Source organism: Elgaria multicarinata, chromosome 8, assembly GCF_023053635.1.
Source record: "Elgaria multicarinata webbii isolate HBS135686 ecotype San Diego chromosome 8, rElgMul1.1.pri, whole genome shotgun sequence".
Taxonomy (NCBI): domain Eukaryota; kingdom Metazoa; phylum Chordata; class Lepidosauria; order Squamata; family Anguidae; genus Elgaria; species Elgaria multicarinata.
Window position 1 is genome coordinate 74,851,086 of NC_086178.1, and position 18,294 is coordinate 74,869,379.

Consider the following 18,294-nt stretch of genomic DNA (forward strand, 5'->3'; position numbering starts at 1 on the left):
TAGCTCTAGTATAATCCATCATGCAAGTAGCAATACCCCACCTCCGCTATTCATTTGTAATTGTAACATAAGGAGGCAGAGAATGAAACGTAGTATTTACCATTAATGTTCCTTGTCGTCACTGGAAATCTATTCCAAGGCTTATCACTTAGAAGTATGTAACCAGCTTGCCAATAGATTTCTTTATAAACTTTGCACTTTTAACCTTAGATTTTGCTTACCTCTCGATTATCGGCCACAATGATGAGCTCCACATACTTGGTGGATTTCAGGGCTTCCCTCTTGTGCTACCAAAACAATGATCACAGAGGAACGCTGTTAGGATTTCATGGGGATTAAAGTTTCTACATATCTGTCTCCTACAACGCTGCTATATCACAAACCCAATTAAATATCAATAATAATATTTAATTAAAAATATTTATTTAATTTGCACCCACCTTTCCTCCAGAGAGCTCATGGAGTTTCAAGGTAGAATTCCATCCTAGGCACTTCACACACCCCAAACCTGCTTAGCTTTAGCAAGAAGGCCATGTCCTGGGCTCATCATACTTTTAAAGTGTAACTATATGGAATGCACCCTGGATACTCATAAGCCTTCAAACCTAGGAGCTTACGATTATTCTATGCAAAATGGGAGGTGCTTCTTGCCTCCTGCTCTGCATTTAAGCTAGATAGGTGTTTTTGCCCATCTAGCGGAGGCTTTGGGGAGTGGGAGGGAAGGAGGTTGGGGCAGCCATAAGATTTCTCATATGGCTGCCAGCTTGATCTCCTCACCTCCCCGAACCTGCAAGTGCAGGAGTGGTTCTCTCCACACTGGCTATGAGGGGGAGGGGATGGGGAGTGCACTTTTCTGACTCCCAGGCTCAGAGCTTTGTCTACAAACCTGGAGGCAGGAAACTGAGCAATCCTATGTCTCCCCAGACACTGTCTAGGGCACATAGGATTGCTCTCTTATACACTTGTTTATACTTGATATATGTGGAGTGGTGGCTTTCAAGCAGAGAGCCAGGTATCTGCTGTCATTTCAGAAATGGCTTAGACAGAAAACTTTAGTAACTAGGTAAACGAAAGACTGTTTATGTCTTGCCCTTTTGCCACTCAGTCACAAATAAAGCCTGTTTTTTTCAGTCCGATTTCGAATGACATTATTACTTTTTTTACTTGCAAAAGTCAGATTTTGTACAATGTTCTTTTATTTGACGTGCAAATGTGATTCTGCTCTAGTGCATTTTTATTTGCATTTCTGTGTTTGAAGATTTGAACTCTCTGTGGGTATCCACACTGAACCACTATGTTTGTATTCTGCGCTCCTGGAGTCTTTATCAGAGAATTTGGGATACCCAAATGGACCAAACACAGTTGGGGGTTGTAAGCAATAACTACACATTTTTGAAAGGGATTTGGAATATTCTGAATAGTTGGTTCCGCATTATGGGAAAACTGGCTGAAGGTGCAGTTGTAAGAGGTAGGAAACATCCCTGCTCGAACCACAGGCCCACTGCTGTGAAATTTTAATAGACGCTCAGAATTCATTATTCATAATAGTCCAAACAAAGATGAGAGACATTTTTGTGCTCCAAAGGGTTTAAAACACCTGGAAATAAAAACACATGGAATGAAAGAACTCTTAAGAGATATAGAACTGACTATTATGACTTTAGCTCATGAACCTGGAGTGCCTGATTAACATTATTAATCTGTTCCATGACTTGCCTGGAGGGTGTGTTTCCTAGATAGACTATTTGTTTCTGAAATACACCTAATTATCACTTCTCTCTGCTTGCATAGCATGGCTAATCTCTATCATGGTGCAATCAACTTCCTCATTCATCCAAGACTGTAATTTCTTTAAAAATGAAATAACTAAGCAACACAACATATTTACAAATTATGTGAATGCAAAGAAGAAACCCTCCCCCCAGCATAGTTACATTCTTGTTTCACCACATAATTTAGCTGTCTGTTCAAGAAGGTTTTTTTTTGTTTTGTTTTTACTGAATTTTGTGTTGAAACAGATGCACAGAACCAGCGCTAGAGACTGGCTGGTTTCACACACCTTAATAAGCCAAAGTACAGGCTGAGTATGGTTGAACTGTGGGTTGAGTTGTGTGAACCCAGCCACACTAACAAACCATGGTTTACAACCCAACAACAAACCATGGGTTCTCTTCATGGTTGTTCATGATTAACAAACTATGGTTTATTAGAATAACACAACCCACAATTCAACAACACATAGTTCGATATCAATGCATACTGAGCCATACTGAACCCATGCTATGGCTTGTTGTGTTGTGTGAACTCCAAGTTATTGCATCACCTGAAGTGGGAGGAACTTCTGAATCCCCTTTTCAGTGCACAGAGATTAACTGCCAGAGCAACTCCCTCTTTGCCACTGCCGCAGCAGTGATAAAAAAGAGAATCTTCAAGAACTATTTTTATTTATTTATTTATATCCTGCCTATTTTTCCCCTCCAAGGAACCCAAGGCAGCATACATAATCCTCCTCTCCATGTTATCCTCACAACAACAACCCTGTGAATCTGTGGCTGAGAGTCTGTGACTGGCCCAAAGTCACCCAGTGGGTTTCCATGGCTGAGTGGGGACTAGAACCTGGATCTTCTGACTCCCAGTCCAACACCTTAGCCACTACACCACATTGGCTTCAAAGTTCTCCAGGTGCCTTGTGGAGGCAGTGACTCCCAAGGGAGCAGGCTTGTCTCACTTTTCTCAATGAGTGAGGGAAAGCCTTCAGGAACAGTTGTGTCAAGGTGCTTCAGGCACTGCTTTCAGACAGTGGCATGGAGCTGGCTTCCATCTCCCCTTGCTCTTTGCTGAGGGACGGAGCTACAGGGAGAGGGAGAGGTCTTGTCTGGAGCCTCAGCAGACTGCATGGGAAGGCCCGGCAGGCCATATCCACCACAAGGGTTGGAAGTTCCCCACCACTGCTATTTTGAAATTTGAATGACCCAGGAGGGGAAACAAATAACTGCCACCTTCTAGAAACCTTTTAATTTGTTAATAAGAGTACATTTTATCAGATAAATTGTAAATGCATTTTCTTCATTATGTACTCATGTAGTTTCAATGAACAAGGACAGTTGAAACATCTGCTGATATAGGATTAGCATATAAAAAGGGTAGAATGATTTTTCGAAGTAGGTAGTAAGGAGAATCAATATTTGGAAATGCACTTTTTAATACTAATCCAATGCAAAACACATTTGCTCCAATGCATAATAACATCCCTTGATGCTGACTAGTTTGGTTTATCTAATTTTGAACTTAATAAAAATGATAAGTGGGCTATATAGCCAATATACCTTATACATTATAATGTTTCTCATCCAATAACTACTACAGACAGATTTCTGTTACCATGTTATTCCCTGATGTCTTATACAACCCATTCTTGAATGCTAACTCAATGCATATATAAATCTATGGTGGTATTTGTTCCATGTGTCCACAGTCCTTTCCATTTAATTATATGCAAGTCTCATTTGATTCAAGTGTATTTTCTCTTTACATAAAACCAATTACAAGTGGATGTTGTGAACCTGATCCGTCTGCATATGATACCATCCTAGTAGAACTTACTGGACTATTTATATTTCTACATAATATTCTAGTTGCAGAGTTACCTAGATGATCATATTCTTCACTCCTCGGAAGAACCAATGACAGTTCTACTGGAAGTTTTGTTTCCTAAGTGTGCAGTTTGTTACTACATTTCTAAAAGGGCAAAGGTATCATATCACCAGCATGTGTTTTTCTATCATCCCACTATCAGAAAGAGTTCAGCAAATGAGGAAAAAAGGAATACAATAGAGATGATGATTGCTTTTCATAAGGCATGTAGACATATAACTTTATGTTAAAACCCTTACTTGACCAAAAAAACAACAAACAAAAAAACCCCACACATTTCTCAGATGTTCTAATAAACTGGGAACAAACTGGCTGCAACAGCTGACAAAAGAAGTTCACAAAATGGTAGATACATGGGATACTCTGTGGTTAGGAAACTGTTTTACAATAGTATAATGTACAAAGTAGCCTAGCTCTTCCTAGTCTTCTCTATTTTTAATCATGTATTACTGCAATATGCTTTAATCAGATTTCACCTCAGTTTTGGAAACTTAACATCAGATTTGTCTAAACTGATTCTTTGCAAACATGAAGGGGAAAACTACACTTTTCACTTACCCTGCTAGTAAACATTTGAATCGGCTGTGCAGTATTCTCCAGTGTGACACCTGAAGTGTTGAGATGATGGCCACAAGAACCAGGGGCTAGTTTCAGATTCTTTGCCTGGTAGATTATATGTTCATTTGTAGCACCTTCCAGTGGCTCCAAAATATAGACTTTATCTTCAAATAAAATAAGTCCCCTGTGGTATAGAAGTTACAAGTTATGGTGTTGAGGTGTATTTTATGCTTTGTTTGCAACCAAGCGACAAAATTTTAATTAATACAAAAGAGTTCCATATGTTCAGACCAAAGCCTGATGGAGCACAAGATATAAATTCTGTACATAAGTAATCCTGGTATACTGTTCACTACATTTGAGATATTATTTCTCTATACGTAAACCTTGCAGTCCAGTATCAAACTACATTTACATTTTATAGCCATGCTTATAGCCTATCACTTCTCAAGCATTTGTAATATCCTAGGTTGAGATGACACCTAACAAAAATTAACAAATAGTAGTAATATTGTGTTTAGATTCGTTAAAGTTTAATTCAGCATTCCTAAGAGTATTATTACTGAATAAATAATTCTATCACCTATCTATCTATCTATCCATCCATCCACACAAGCATACACATAAACATGTGTGTACTCACCCACAACAATTAGTCCCAATTTACTAGAGCAACTTAAATCAGGACCAAATTTGTGTTTGACAGTATAGAGATGGACTCTGTGCAGGATTTAGGACATGGCAATATACTTGTGTAATTGCTCCACTAAGTGACCAGTTCAATGCCTAACACACCAGCAGCAAAACCCATTTTAGGCAGCTTTGTATTTATGATTAAAATAAAATTATTTTATAACAATAATAATAATGTATTTAAGGATAAAAAATCCTTCAAAGGTATAAGTAAAAGAAAAACACATTAATAAAATCTCAGCGAAACCATATAAAAACAAGTGGAAATCTCAGCACCAGATAGCAGACCATGCTCAAAGTACAGGTAATGGAAGAGAAGGAAGAAGTTCAGCAAAATCCATATTCAATGGGTTCAGGCAGGGCTTCCCTTTAGTCCCAATTCTATTGCAGGGGTGAGCACACTTTTAGATTCAGGGGATGAATGTGGATTACCCTTATAATGGCATTGAGGCCAAATGGAAGGAAGAATAAGATCACTCACCCCTTTGCCACCAAAATGCAGGGGGATCTGAGAAGGCCTGGTATATCTCTAGAGGTCTACTCTGTGGATCGAATTGCCCATTGGGTGAAGAATTCAGGAGGAGCAATTGGGGAATGGGGAAACACCATCCTGTTCTCTCTGACTAAATTTCCCTTCTGTGAGTTCCATTTGGATTTCTAATTCAAAAGCTGTGCTTCCTGTTCTTAAATAGATATTACAAATATGAAGTTACAGTAGATTATTTTGGGCACTAACTTTGCAATCTGCCAACTTGTGTACTGGTCATTTATGAGAGCATAATATCTCTTTAGAACTCTTCACCCAACCTGAACATATCCAGACACTACAATCAACATGGGGGGGGGGGGGGCTCCTTGGAATAAGGCACATGATTGAAGGCTACTGCTTTCTTGGCAAAAATCTACAGACAATAAGCTCCATAATACCTGAACGTTTGCTCTTGTATTACCCCCCTCCGTTTACTTAGTGTTTGAAAGCCTTACATTTCATTCAGCTTCACACCTCTCCTTGGAATCACTGTTTCCCCCCACCCCGCAGATCTTATTTGAACCTCCCCTTACAATCTATTCGTAGTGCACAGGGACACCTTGCCCTGGTACACCCCCTCCCTTTCATCAGCAATGCCACCCTCCCTCATAACATTGGATTGAGTACGATGGGATGAAAATACATGTAGAGGGTTGAGCGCATTGCTGGAAAAACCATTCCTTCCCCCACTTGGAAACCTCGCAAAGAGGCGGGGAAGAGGCGAGATCAGGGCAGAACATGGACAGCGTCATCTGAGTCCTTTGTATGCAACACACCGTGACAGCAGGCTATAACGCTGGTGTGATGGAGCTCAATATGTGTACATTTAAACTAGGGTTCATTGAATAGTTTAGTAATCTTTTGTAAACCACCCAGAGAGCTTCAGTATGGGGCAGTATAGAAATGTAATAAATAAACAAATAAATAAAAGTAATATTGTCTTATGTGTTTGCATTGGGATTAATTGATATTGTTGTTTATGCATTGATTTACTGATATTGACTGACATTTGCAATTTTTTATATTATGTTTTGAATGGTTATATTTGTTGTTGTTCAGTTGATATATTGTAAGCACTCTGGGCACTTGTTTGTGGGAAAGCAGCATACAAATTAACAAATGAATGTCAGCAAATGAGAGAAGACACAGACAGAGAAAGACTGAGGTGGGGGGAGCAAGAGACAGAGGATCCAAACAATGACTGGGTTCACACAACATAACAAATCACACTCAAGGTTCAGTATGGCTTGAGAGTGGGTTGTCATTGAACAGTGGCTTCTCATTGAACCATGGGTTGTTGTGTAAACCTAGCCATGCTAACAAACCATGGGTTGTTAACCAAGAATAACCCATAAAGAGAACCCATAGTTTCTTGTTGATTGTTAGTGGTTAACAAATCATGGTTTGTTAGAGTAGCTGGGTTCACACAACATCTCAAACCACAATTCAACAACAACCCATAGTTCAACGACCCACACTCAACCTTGAATATGGGTTGACGTGTTGTGCGAACCCAATCAATATTTTTCCATTATGTATCCCTGAAAAAGATCCTCGAGTAGCTACTGCACTTATACCATGGAAACCCAGGTTTAACCCTCCACTTAGTGCCTCAGTTATTATATCTAAGTCTAATCTATCTACCATGGCTCCTCTGAGGAGGAAGGTGTATATGTGGGTGGGGAGGCAGGCATGTGTGCCACCCTGAGCTTCTTTGAAAGAAGGCAGATTTTTGTGTGTGCAGAATGCGGCGGCTAGATTGATAGCTGGAACAGGGAGGTTTGAGCATATAACATTCTGGCCCACTTGCATTGGCTTCCTATATGTTTCCGAGCCCAATTCATGGTGCTGGTTTTAACCTATAAAGCCCTACATGGCTTGGGACCGCAATACCTGATGGAACGCCTCTCCTGACATGAACCTACCCATACACTGTGTTCAACATCTAAGGTCCTCCTTCGAGTGCCTACTCCGAGGAAAGCTTGGAGGATGGCAACAAAGGAGAGGGCCTTTTTGGTGATGGCCCCCCGACTGTGGAATGATCTCCCTGATGAGGCTCGCCTGGCACCAACACAGTTATCTTTCAGGCGTCAGGTCAAGATTTTTCTCTTCTCTCAGGCATTTAACAGCATTTAACAACGCTAAGTTTGTTTTCTAACAGACCCAAAACTGTTGTTTTTTAAATGGATACTGTTGTTTTTATACTGTTGTTTTTATGTTTCTGATGGTTTTTAAATTTTGTATACTTTTTAATGTTTACTGTTTTAACTTTCATGAACCGCCCAGAGAGCTTCGGCTGTGGGGCAGTATATAAATGTAACAAATAAATAAATAAAAATAAATAAATAAATAATAACCTGGAAGTTAACTCAATCCTAAAATAGAATGATCCCCAATGGGTCTAGCCCAATGGGTGCTAGCTCATTGCAAACTGGTCCTTTCTCCCCTCACTATGCTATGACTGTGGTCAGCATCCAGAACTCTTGAAAAGAACCTTCATTCGTAGCCAGTCGGTATTCTGCAATGCTGAGGGAAGATGTTCTCTTTCTGTGATTGTATGAAAACCCGTAATATGTATCTGGCTCTTGGCCAGTTATAACTGTTATAATACAGTTATTATGGTACCTGAACTGGATACCGGAAGACCTGCATTTCTTCTAGGAACTCAGCACTCCAGCGTTTTGTAGTGTAGTGTAAATCATCTACACCACACCTGCTTCTACTTCTGCAAGACAGGGATAACACTTAGCTCTTTCAATGGGGTGTTACAAGGCTTAACCGGATCCTCTGTAGAAAGCATCTTCAGGAATAAGCAGTATTAATTCCTACTGCTTTTATAAAGTGGCTGCATTCCAGCTTATGTAATTACAGTCAAATTGCCTTTATAGCTTTGAGCTGGGTAAGACCTCCTTTAATTCCTGTGCCAAACAGCTATATGCTACTGATACTTAATATACAACGGTAGCGTATTTTCCAGGCAAAGCTGACTTCTTCCTGTCTGCTCCTGCCAAGCCAAGAGGGCAAAGCCTTGAAAACATGCCAAGTCTGCACAAGGGAAAACAGAAAGCAAGCTGATCTGGAAGTTTTATGGGGTCATATAAGGATACGATCTTATCACACAAACCAACTTGCAGTGCTCTCTATGTAGGGCTGCATTAAAAGAATGTTTCAAAATGTTTGCAACAAAATAAGAGAATTGAAAGAAATAAGATAGGCTCCAACTGCATTTAATTGCTGGGGGGGGGGAGCTTCTAATTTTGGCACCCTTCCTTACTTAAATCACTGTCCCTATTTTGTCCCATTTGGGGGATGCAAATTATTGTTAGTGTGACTTGCTAGCATTGTCATTCTTCAGGATTCAGCTCCGTCAGGTTCTCTAGAAGTTAAATCATTGAGCACATAGGCATATGTTTCTTATGTAAATGCATGCCCATGCAATAAGTCGCTACACAATGCACATCCTAACATATCACATAGTCAAGTTATGTTCTGAACTGTTGCTAACATATTGTAGGACTTTCTTTTTTTTACTGTATCTTTAACCAAAAGAACAAACACCCATTTGGTTTTTAAATATATGAAGGATAGGGCTGGTGCAAATTAAATTAATGCAGCACACAGCAGTGGTGTGTAATAATGGAAGAGATGGGATTCACATCCTTGGCATGAAAACTGAAATGTTATAAAGCATTCCCTGCCTTTTCATCAGTAAAATATTAGAAGGTATATAATAATGAATAGCCCTACTCGATACTCTGAAACTACTTGCTAAATGGATGCTTAGTTTTAAAGCAAAAAACCTAGTTTTCAATTTAAAAAAACTTGTGCAGTAATTCAAATCAGGCCTTTATTGAGGATCAGTTCTGAGTCCATATTAAATATATTTTTTCAGGACAAACAGTGGTTTCATAAATCATTGGAAACTAAAGAATTCCAGTCTCTGTTCTGAAAAAAGTTGGTCTTGATCAAAGGGTCAATATACAATCTTCATTTTGTTCCCTTGAGTATTCAGAGAGTGGCACACCATGTAAGCATGGCTATTGGAACAATGATAAATTTCACCCTTACATACTGGTCACATAATTCTACCAGAGTTAGGACCCATAAGCTAGAGCTCCTATGCATTCCTGCAGTGGAGGACCAAATGACAGGATAAAATATGGTTGCTTTTTCAGTCTTCCACAATAAAGCTTAGAATGCTGGTCACAGATGGACAGTTTACAAAGGATTTTCAGCCACATGCAAGGATCCAAAGCCCTGAAACATGTGCCCTGTAACATGAGTTAGACACCTGACATTGCAAGCCCTGTGACATCAGTCAAGTTCTACAAGGACACAACCAACAGTGACCAACAGCTCTCCACAATTTCCTTAGCCACCTAATTCACAAAAAGTGCTGGAGACCAATGCTGAATGCATCTGTTTACAGCCCAGATGACATTGCTGGAAGTCAACAAGAATAAACAGTAATACTCTATTTGTATGCTTCTCAGAAGCATCTGGCTGGCTACTGTTGTAAATAGGATGCTAGTCTAGATGGGCTCTTGGAGCGTCATCAGGTAAACGTTTTATTGCACACTTGTTACTGGGCACTCATGGATTTTTGAGGGTCCTATTCATGACTTTGTCCACCTCTCGTGAGCCTCCTGCCCCTTCTACCCTTCTGATGACAAAAAAGACCCCAGTAAGTCCGATTTATTTTTAGAAATGGAACTTGCTGCAGAAGTGGCACGATAAAAGCACAAGGAGACTCTTCACCATAATTCCAGCTTCTTTTTCTCATTCAACTGCTTTGACAGTTGGCAGGAAAGGGATGTCCAATAGCAGTATTCACATCTCAGGATGAAAGTTACTGAATTGGAGATTCCAAGTACTTTACTGTAGTGCCCTGATTTCACACATATGATCTTCATTCTTAAACAACTCTGTAAGGTAGGCCATTATTATTGTCTACATAATGCAGATGGAATCTGGGGCTGAGAGATAGTGCGTAACACCACCATCCAGTGACTTTTCAGTCATGGTAAGCATAGAACTGGGGATATCCTGATCCATAGTTCATGCTATGTTAATTCTCAACTGGTCCTTGATAATCAGGAGCTAATGGCAGGGGTTGTTTTTTCAGTGGAAGATCTTGCTCAGCTTTTGAAGGCAAGATTTATTCATTCTATTGTATTGGTTCTGTAAAGAATGAGCTTGAGTATGTATATGTAAAATCCCAGCCGAAATCTTGATCACCCTTAATGCCACTCTTTCTGAGCTCTTTGCCACATGTTTGCTTCATATCCTTTGAGTTTTATTTCTAAAGTCTGCAATGAATAGAACATTCAAGGCAACAGCTAATAGCCTTGCATGCAAAGTAACATCACAGTTTGGTGTCCTCATTTTAAATGCCAGTAGTGTCCTCATTCTAAATGCCTCTCCTGCTAAAATGAATCTATTTCCCCCCCCCCCTGCCCCCTAGTAAATACATAGTGACAACACCACTGGCAGGGTACAGGTCTGTTCCACAGTACAGGATGTACACATCACCCATGTCCAGAGACACCTAGTTAGGCAGTTAATCCCGTCTCATTGCAAGACCTATTTATCCAGCATTGACTGCTTAGACTGGTTATCCTCTGTCCAAAAGCTAAGGTTGGACTTACAATGCGAGCGATAATACTAATGCGATTAAATGTCCTAGACTGGGGAGTCAAGGTACTGTAATTGTGCTATCAGAAAAAGCTTTGTGTATAGCTTTCCCCTGTACAGATGATGAAAAGGAAACAGGAGAAAAAAAGCAGAGCAAAGAGAAAGGCTTAGCAGCAACCACACAGTGGATTCTTCTAATACGATGGCAGAGAAAATGTCTGTCGGAACACCCTCATGCTCTCTCAGACTTAGTCCAATATGTAGGTGTGTGTGTGTGTGTGTGTGTGTGTGTGTGTGTGTGTGTAGGGGTATGCTTGGGTCTCTGTGTGTATAAGTCTATATCAATCTGAGGGCCTCAAGGTGTTTTTTTTTTTAAATTTTCATTTCGTTAGAATGCTCCAAAGGGTTAAATAGTAGCATGGAGGAGAAATTGCTATATAAAAGAACTCCAAAACTACAAACCGAACCCCGTCTTATATTCTCAATTCCCATTGATTTCAGTGAGTGTTAGATGTGTAGTCTTCACGTCCACAGCACATAATTAATAATAATAGTGATTATAAATTTCAAATACTGAAACCAGAACAATTATAGAAATTTACTTTTATTAATTTATTCCCTGGCATTTTGCAGTTTAAAATCATTGTGCCAAATATTCGAAGTATCACACAGGAGGAAATCGCATTTGCTTACTGTCGCTTCTCCGCCCACGTGTTTGCCCCTCATTACTTCCTCTTTTGAAAGAGGAAGTAAACAAATTGCAGGTGACCCATTCAGTGGGCCATTTTGATCCTGCTACTTCTCCTGCACACAGCAGGAGATAGCGGCAACTTCCATCTTTAAAAATGTTGGACTTACTGGGGTGTATTTCTGTTGCGCAAAGAAGGCTAGAAGGGACGGGAGGCAGACGTTGTCGTGAGAAGGATCAGTGAAAATTTGTGAGTATCCGGTAACAGGTGTGTAATAAAACACTAATCTCAGACAATGGAAGTGAAGAATTTTAAAAGAATGAAACAATGGTGTGGAAGAAAGGACAAGACGAATATAGTAACAGTTGGGAAACATCCTTTCTTCAGAAAATGGGAAGTGCAGTTTAGGCCCAGTCTAGCTCTCATCAAACAAGGGAAACTTGTACATCATCAAGAGAGAGCCATTATTTTACTGCTTTGTTTGACACCGCCAGATAGCACTGCTTATTCTCTGTGGATTGTTGTAGTGATATAACTTACTGACCTCAGCTATACATTATCTTTTTATTTTATTTATTATTGCATTTATATTCCACCTTTTTTCCTCTAAGGAACCCAAGGCGGCATATATAATCCTCCTCCTCCTCTCCATTTTATCTTCACAATGACCATCCTGTGAGGTGGATTGGGCTGAGAGGCTGTGACTGGCCCCAAATCACCCAGTGAGCTTCCATGGCTGAGTGGGGACTAGAACCTGCATCTCTCGACTCCCAGTCTGACACTTTAGCCACTACGCCACACTTTAGCCACAGACCGATTTCATACCACTTTCATAGTGTTATATCCTGCTTGGTGTAGATGTGTCAATGGGCCCCAATAGTTGTCAGTGCACGTCAGTACCCCTATAAAGCAGTAGTGTGGTTCCTGCCTTTTATATACCACTTTCATAGTGCAATATCCTGCTTGGTGTAGATGAGACCATGGTCTCCACAGGTCAACTGCTTGGCAGAACATACATATGAGAACAAGATAAAACAAGGCATGCAAAGGGTTGAGCAAAGGGCCAGTTCCAAATAGGCCCCTGTTTTACAAAAGACCCTTCATATCTTTAAGAGAGGCTGTCCACTTAAGGGCTACTAGCTATCCTGACAGCTGAGCAGGCCAGAGCAGTATACTAGACATAAAGGATCCAGATTATAGTTTAGCGCTTGATTAGCAGACAATGTGCTGCTAGGTGTCTTCAGGATTTCAAGCCTCACTTACCTGAGTCCAGAACACGTACTCAGACTTACTGCAGACTCAGCATTATCTTGCACATGACCATGATAGAAGCAATGACTCTAGTTAAACAGAGAAGAAGAAAAAGAATCAGTCCCCATGTTCTATGCCTTATTGTTGATACACTTTTTCTGTTTCTTTTAACATAAAAGCCTTCCGTGAATTCAGACTATTGTAGGGTGACCATATTTGGGAAACCAAAAAAGAAGACACTGGGGCTGGATCTACACTACTGCTTTAAAGCGCTTTATAACAGTTTTATAGCGCTTTAAAGCAGTAAAAGCGCTTTATAACTGTTATAAAGCGCTTTAAAGCAGTAGTGTAGATCTGGCCCTAGTGTGTGTGTGGGGAAGCAGCTTTCTGAGTCCTGCAGAAAGTACATTATTCCCCCATCACCTTAAAGAACCCAATTGGAGTGGAGGAGGGGAAAGGATTTCATTCTGCACCACCACCATCCACTCCAATTGGGGCCTTTTCTATAATGTCCACGAATGACCCACTTTCCCCTTTAAAACCTCAATTGGAGCTTGGGGTGGGGGAATGACGTGCCTCAAGAAAGCATGTCATTCCCTCCTGCCATGCTAATGGCAGCCTTAAAGAGGAAGGTGTGTCATTCCAGGACATTATTGAAAATTATAGAAAATCCCCCGACACCATGGAAAGAACAAAAACCAGGACAAATCCGGGGAAATCCTGACAGTTGGTCACCCTAGACTATTGAGGAAGTCATGTTGAAAGTTTCTTTCTGCCGAGTTGAAACGGTGTGAATTCTCAGTATTTAATGTTAGATTTAAATGGGTTCATGCTGTACCTCATTCAATAATGTATATGCTATACCTCCTTCAATAAAAGACAAAGATCAGAAAAGTATTTTAAATATTTTCTTATGACAACTCAGATCTTATTTTTTTATTATGTTATTGGAAAACAATGATGAGGAGCATTTTGTAAAATTAAACAGCAGAGCAAATTATACTGTCATTCACCTTAGGCTTTCACTGTAGATGTAAATTGTCTTTAGTAATACGAGGCAGATCCATAAGATATAATTAAGCATACTGTGCAATGTAATAAAACCATTCTGTGGTTGTATAGTTTCAGAGAGAAACAGAACATGTGAAAAAAGGGACAGGGGGAGAGAAAAGATGATTTTATTAAATTACGCCGACTTAGAAGCAGCATGTTATTAAGAACAGGAATAAAAGAGAATTCTATTTTCAGAAGCAACAGTCCTGTTTCATTTTGTGTCAGGGTTATTGTGTTTCTTTAATAAATCCAGCTGCTTGATAAAAGGCAACCACAACAGGAGATACATAGTCAATAACGTTGCACATTTGTCTGGAATTCAAAGTTAATGCTACTGCTGATGAAAGATAATACCATATTCCCAATTATGGACCTGGCTGGAAAATAACGTTCATGTCATGTCCAGCATTTCTTTCTCTTGTTTTCTTCTAGCTCCCTTGAATGCCATGTGGAAGTCAAAAGCCCCTTGTCAAAGGTTACTATCTTATTAGTGCAAGGGAAAATTATCGCTCATATTTCACCCTGACAGTCATCTCAGTCTGCCTCTTATTCCTTGTTTCATTCACATCTAAGCTGCATTAATTAACCTTTCCAATATCAGGGCATGGTTTTCAATTACAAAGTCTCAGACTGCAGACTTCTAAAGACCACCTTGATTTTATTAGAGAAAGCAATAATGTGAAAAGATCAGGGTTGATTTTTAATAGTTCAGGAGTATGAATTCTTGGCAAATTTGATTACACTACAAAGAAAATATTGGTTTAACACAAGAGTATTCCTCCTTTCTTTTTATTTTATGTGGAGTTGTGGCTGGGTGTACAAAGCAAATGCGTTAAAATCGGTTTGTATTGTTTGGGATAAAAATAAACATTATTATTTATTATTATTTATTTAAAACATTTGTATCCCTCCCTATATCATTAAGATCTCAGATAAAAGCATACAGTATAAAACAATAAATATACACAACTAAGAACAAATTAAACCATGAACCAAATTAAAACAATATATAAATTAAAAGCAGTAAAACCAATTAAAAACAGTTGAAACAATGTGCCATCTTAGTGAATTTAACCATTAAAGGCTTTGTTAAAAAGCCATGTTTTCACTTGGCGCCGGAATAAAATCAGTGTTGGCTGATTTTATTATAATGAAGTCTCCCTCTATTTTTATTATTATTATCCTTTAAATCTGCACTAGTACCAAAAAGATACAAAAAATAAAATAAAAATAAAAATAAAAATAAAAATTAAGGGAGAAAACCAATTTATGGGAGATGTCATGTACATGAGTATGTATATGTGTGTGTAAGTGCATGTATGAAAAATAGATAGATTAACAACAGACTAATTTCAAAATATATTTAGAGCTAAACATTTCAGCTTCCACACTCAACAGCAGCTGTGAGATGAAAAATCCTAAAGACAAATATATAGAGAGATATAGATATAGATATGAACGGTACAATGTTTATGAATTGTCTTCCAAATTAAGGCCATATGGACTAAGAGTTTGAAGTGTGCAGACAAAGAAATTTTCCTTTCTGTCAAGAATAAGAGTGTCCTTTGTTTGTTCAATGTTAAATCTAAGAGGCTATGGCCATAGCTAGACCAGGCCTGTATCCCAGGATCATCCGAAGATCATCCCTGTGCATCCAAATGACACACTGGGGATCCTGGGAGCAGGCAGGGACGACCTCTCCATTTGCTTGGGATAATCCTTCAGTCTACCTAAGGCCTTTGTGCCTTAGGTAGTTAAAATAAAATATTGCAAGAGTTAAAATGTCTTGCAATAGGCTGCTCTAGTTTTTTGTTTGTTTGTTTTTTATAGGAGTCGCAGATTTGTGGTTTTGTTCTTAGGTTAGTTGTAGTTTTTCCTACATATTGCAAACAACATCCTTTTTTTAAAAAAACATTTAATTAAATAAATCACGTTAGTGGAAATGCATGTTACTGATTGTCTAATGCAATAGGTTTTGTTACTAACTGTGCTCATAAAAGAAATGGTTTCATGCTACAGCACATCTCAATATTAATATGTATGTGCTTAATTTCCACTATTATCTAAATGCCAAATAAAAAAACATGAACCCAGTTGCTATCTCAATAGAAGTGTCTGGCTCACTGATCTTGAGGCCTTCTCTAGACCTACCTGGTCTAGCTGGATGGAGGGGTAAAGATCTCACAATATTTTTATCGCGAGATCTCTCCCTCTGTTCACACGTGGTGCGCGACAACCTCAGAAGGAGAGGTGTTGCGCCCGCCATTTTGTTTTGTTTTTTTCTTAAAGAGGAAGATGGGCACTGGCACTCATGAACAAAAGGTAAGTACTTTTTTTAAAAAAAATATTTTCCCCACTCACCCCACCCCGATGGGCACAATGCTCCTGAGGAGCTCTGTGCCCTGTGCATGGATCCTGGCTCCTTGTGAGGAACTGGGACAAACTGTGGTGCTCGGCCACACATTCTGTGGTCTTGGGCTCAGCCCAGGACCACGGAAAAACTGGGCTCAAAGGATACGGCGAAATCCCGGGGCAAGGGAGGGATCATCCCTCCCTGATCCTGGGATCCCCTGTGCATCATGTGGATGTACAGGGATGATCTTGGGGATTGCCCTGGGATTTCGCCCTGTCTAGCTAAAGCCTCAGATGTATGTACAGCCCTTGTATCTGAAAGGCCCTAGATCACGAGCACAGATTATAAAACTTTCTTTGTAGGCCATTTCTACACAGATACCCAGGGCTGCTCTAAACAAAAAAGGAGAAGTAGCTGGCCCTAAGTTGTTCGCCATCAGTTTTTCACAACCCCACAGTCACCTCTGCATATCATACCCTCCATCCTTTCCTCATGGTTTATCTGCTTTGGGAGAATGAGAATTTCACTGGCACTTTCTGCCTCCTTAGGGAGGATGTTGTGTTAAGGCTTGTGAGCCTTAACTCCCAATTTCCCTGCTTTTTGGTGCTTGGTTGAAAACTGTAGAGCCTTAATGTTGTTTTGTAAACTGTAGGATTTTTGTTTAATGAATATTAAAACGCTGTAAATGCAAAATGAAAGACACTCAGTTGATATCAGAAGTGTCCCATTACAACACACATGCATACAATTATATAACCATTTCTCCTACCAGGGGCTCAGAATACTGCTTGTAGCATTTAATATTAATTTAAAAACAGTTCATACCAACAGCTCCAATATAAGACAAGGCCCATCATGTAACTCCATTTGCTGCTATCTAAAGGACTTATTATGGAAGCCAATGAGAAGCGTAATGTTTTTACTGGTACATCAAACAAATAAATTTTAAAAATGCAATGCCAGTTAAGCTGAGTCTAATCAACAGATAAAAGATAAATGTAATAATTAAGATCAGCCGCTTGTATTGTTTTAATTAGGAAGATTTACTTACAGCTGGAAGAAGAAAATGCCACTGCTTCAAAGCAGCAGTATATATTTACAAAATGAAGTTTAAATTCCTTGTGAGGAGATTTGTGATGGCCATGTGACAAATATCACGTAAGGCAAGGGTCCTCTTTTTAGCCCTTCTTCCCTTCCCCCACCAATAACGTATTTCTTAGGGCCTGGTTCAATGAGAACAAAAAAGAAGCAAAGGGGGACATCTGGCTTCGGCACTCCTAGAAGGCCGCAACAGCCTTGTAATCCCATTTTGAGAGCTTCCACATCAGAGGAACTGGCTCTTGTGCTTTATCTTTGCTACAATAGATGCTTGCAGCCTGTTAAAAATCCTCTGATGGGCACATTATCAAAGAGGTTTTAGTGCACAAATCTTATAACCATGAAAGGCCTCCCATCATGCACCATGTACAGCATTTCCGCCCACGGATGCACATTTTGAACAAAGGGACCAGCAGACTACCTAAACAGAGATCTAAATCAAATATAGAACAACCACGTTATTTTCACGGTCCCCTTCTTGTCCTTTTAATGATAAAGTATCAGGTATTCCTCACTCCCGCCCCCAGTAAAAGAAGTCACAAATCTTACCGTGTAATTACGCATGAAAACAGCACCAGTACCATCTTCCAAATAATGTGTTTCTGTGAAGTTGCCAGCAAAAAGGCCACTGGGGGGGAAATTAAGAAGATATCTTAAAGCATAATTTCAAGGTTGAATAATTATGGCTTTAGTTTTGGAAATGAAAGGAAAGAAGAGACAGCTCAATACTGGAACACAATAGCAATACCGTTGGACGTTGTCTGTGAGTATTTTAAAGAAAT

At 39.5% G+C, this 18,294-nt stretch overlaps 1 protein-coding gene across 1 annotated transcript in view; it reads right to left on the reverse strand.

The window, feature by feature from the left end:
- The window catches only part of ADAM12 (ADAM metallopeptidase domain 12), a 257,743-nt gene that overhangs the window by 92,192 nt on the left and 147,257 nt on the right, over positions 1 to 18,294 (reverse strand). The window contains exons 4-7 of the mRNA XM_063133269.1: positions 18,062 to 18,140; positions 13,021 to 13,097; positions 4,213 to 4,396; positions 222 to 287 (exon numbers count right to left, since the gene is read on the reverse strand). Coding sequence (XP_062989339.1) covers positions 222 to 287; positions 4,213 to 4,396; positions 13,021 to 13,097; positions 18,062 to 18,140 — 406 coding nt within the window. The remainder of the gene's footprint in view (positions 1 to 221; positions 288 to 4,212; positions 4,397 to 13,020; positions 13,098 to 18,061; positions 18,141 to 18,294) is intronic.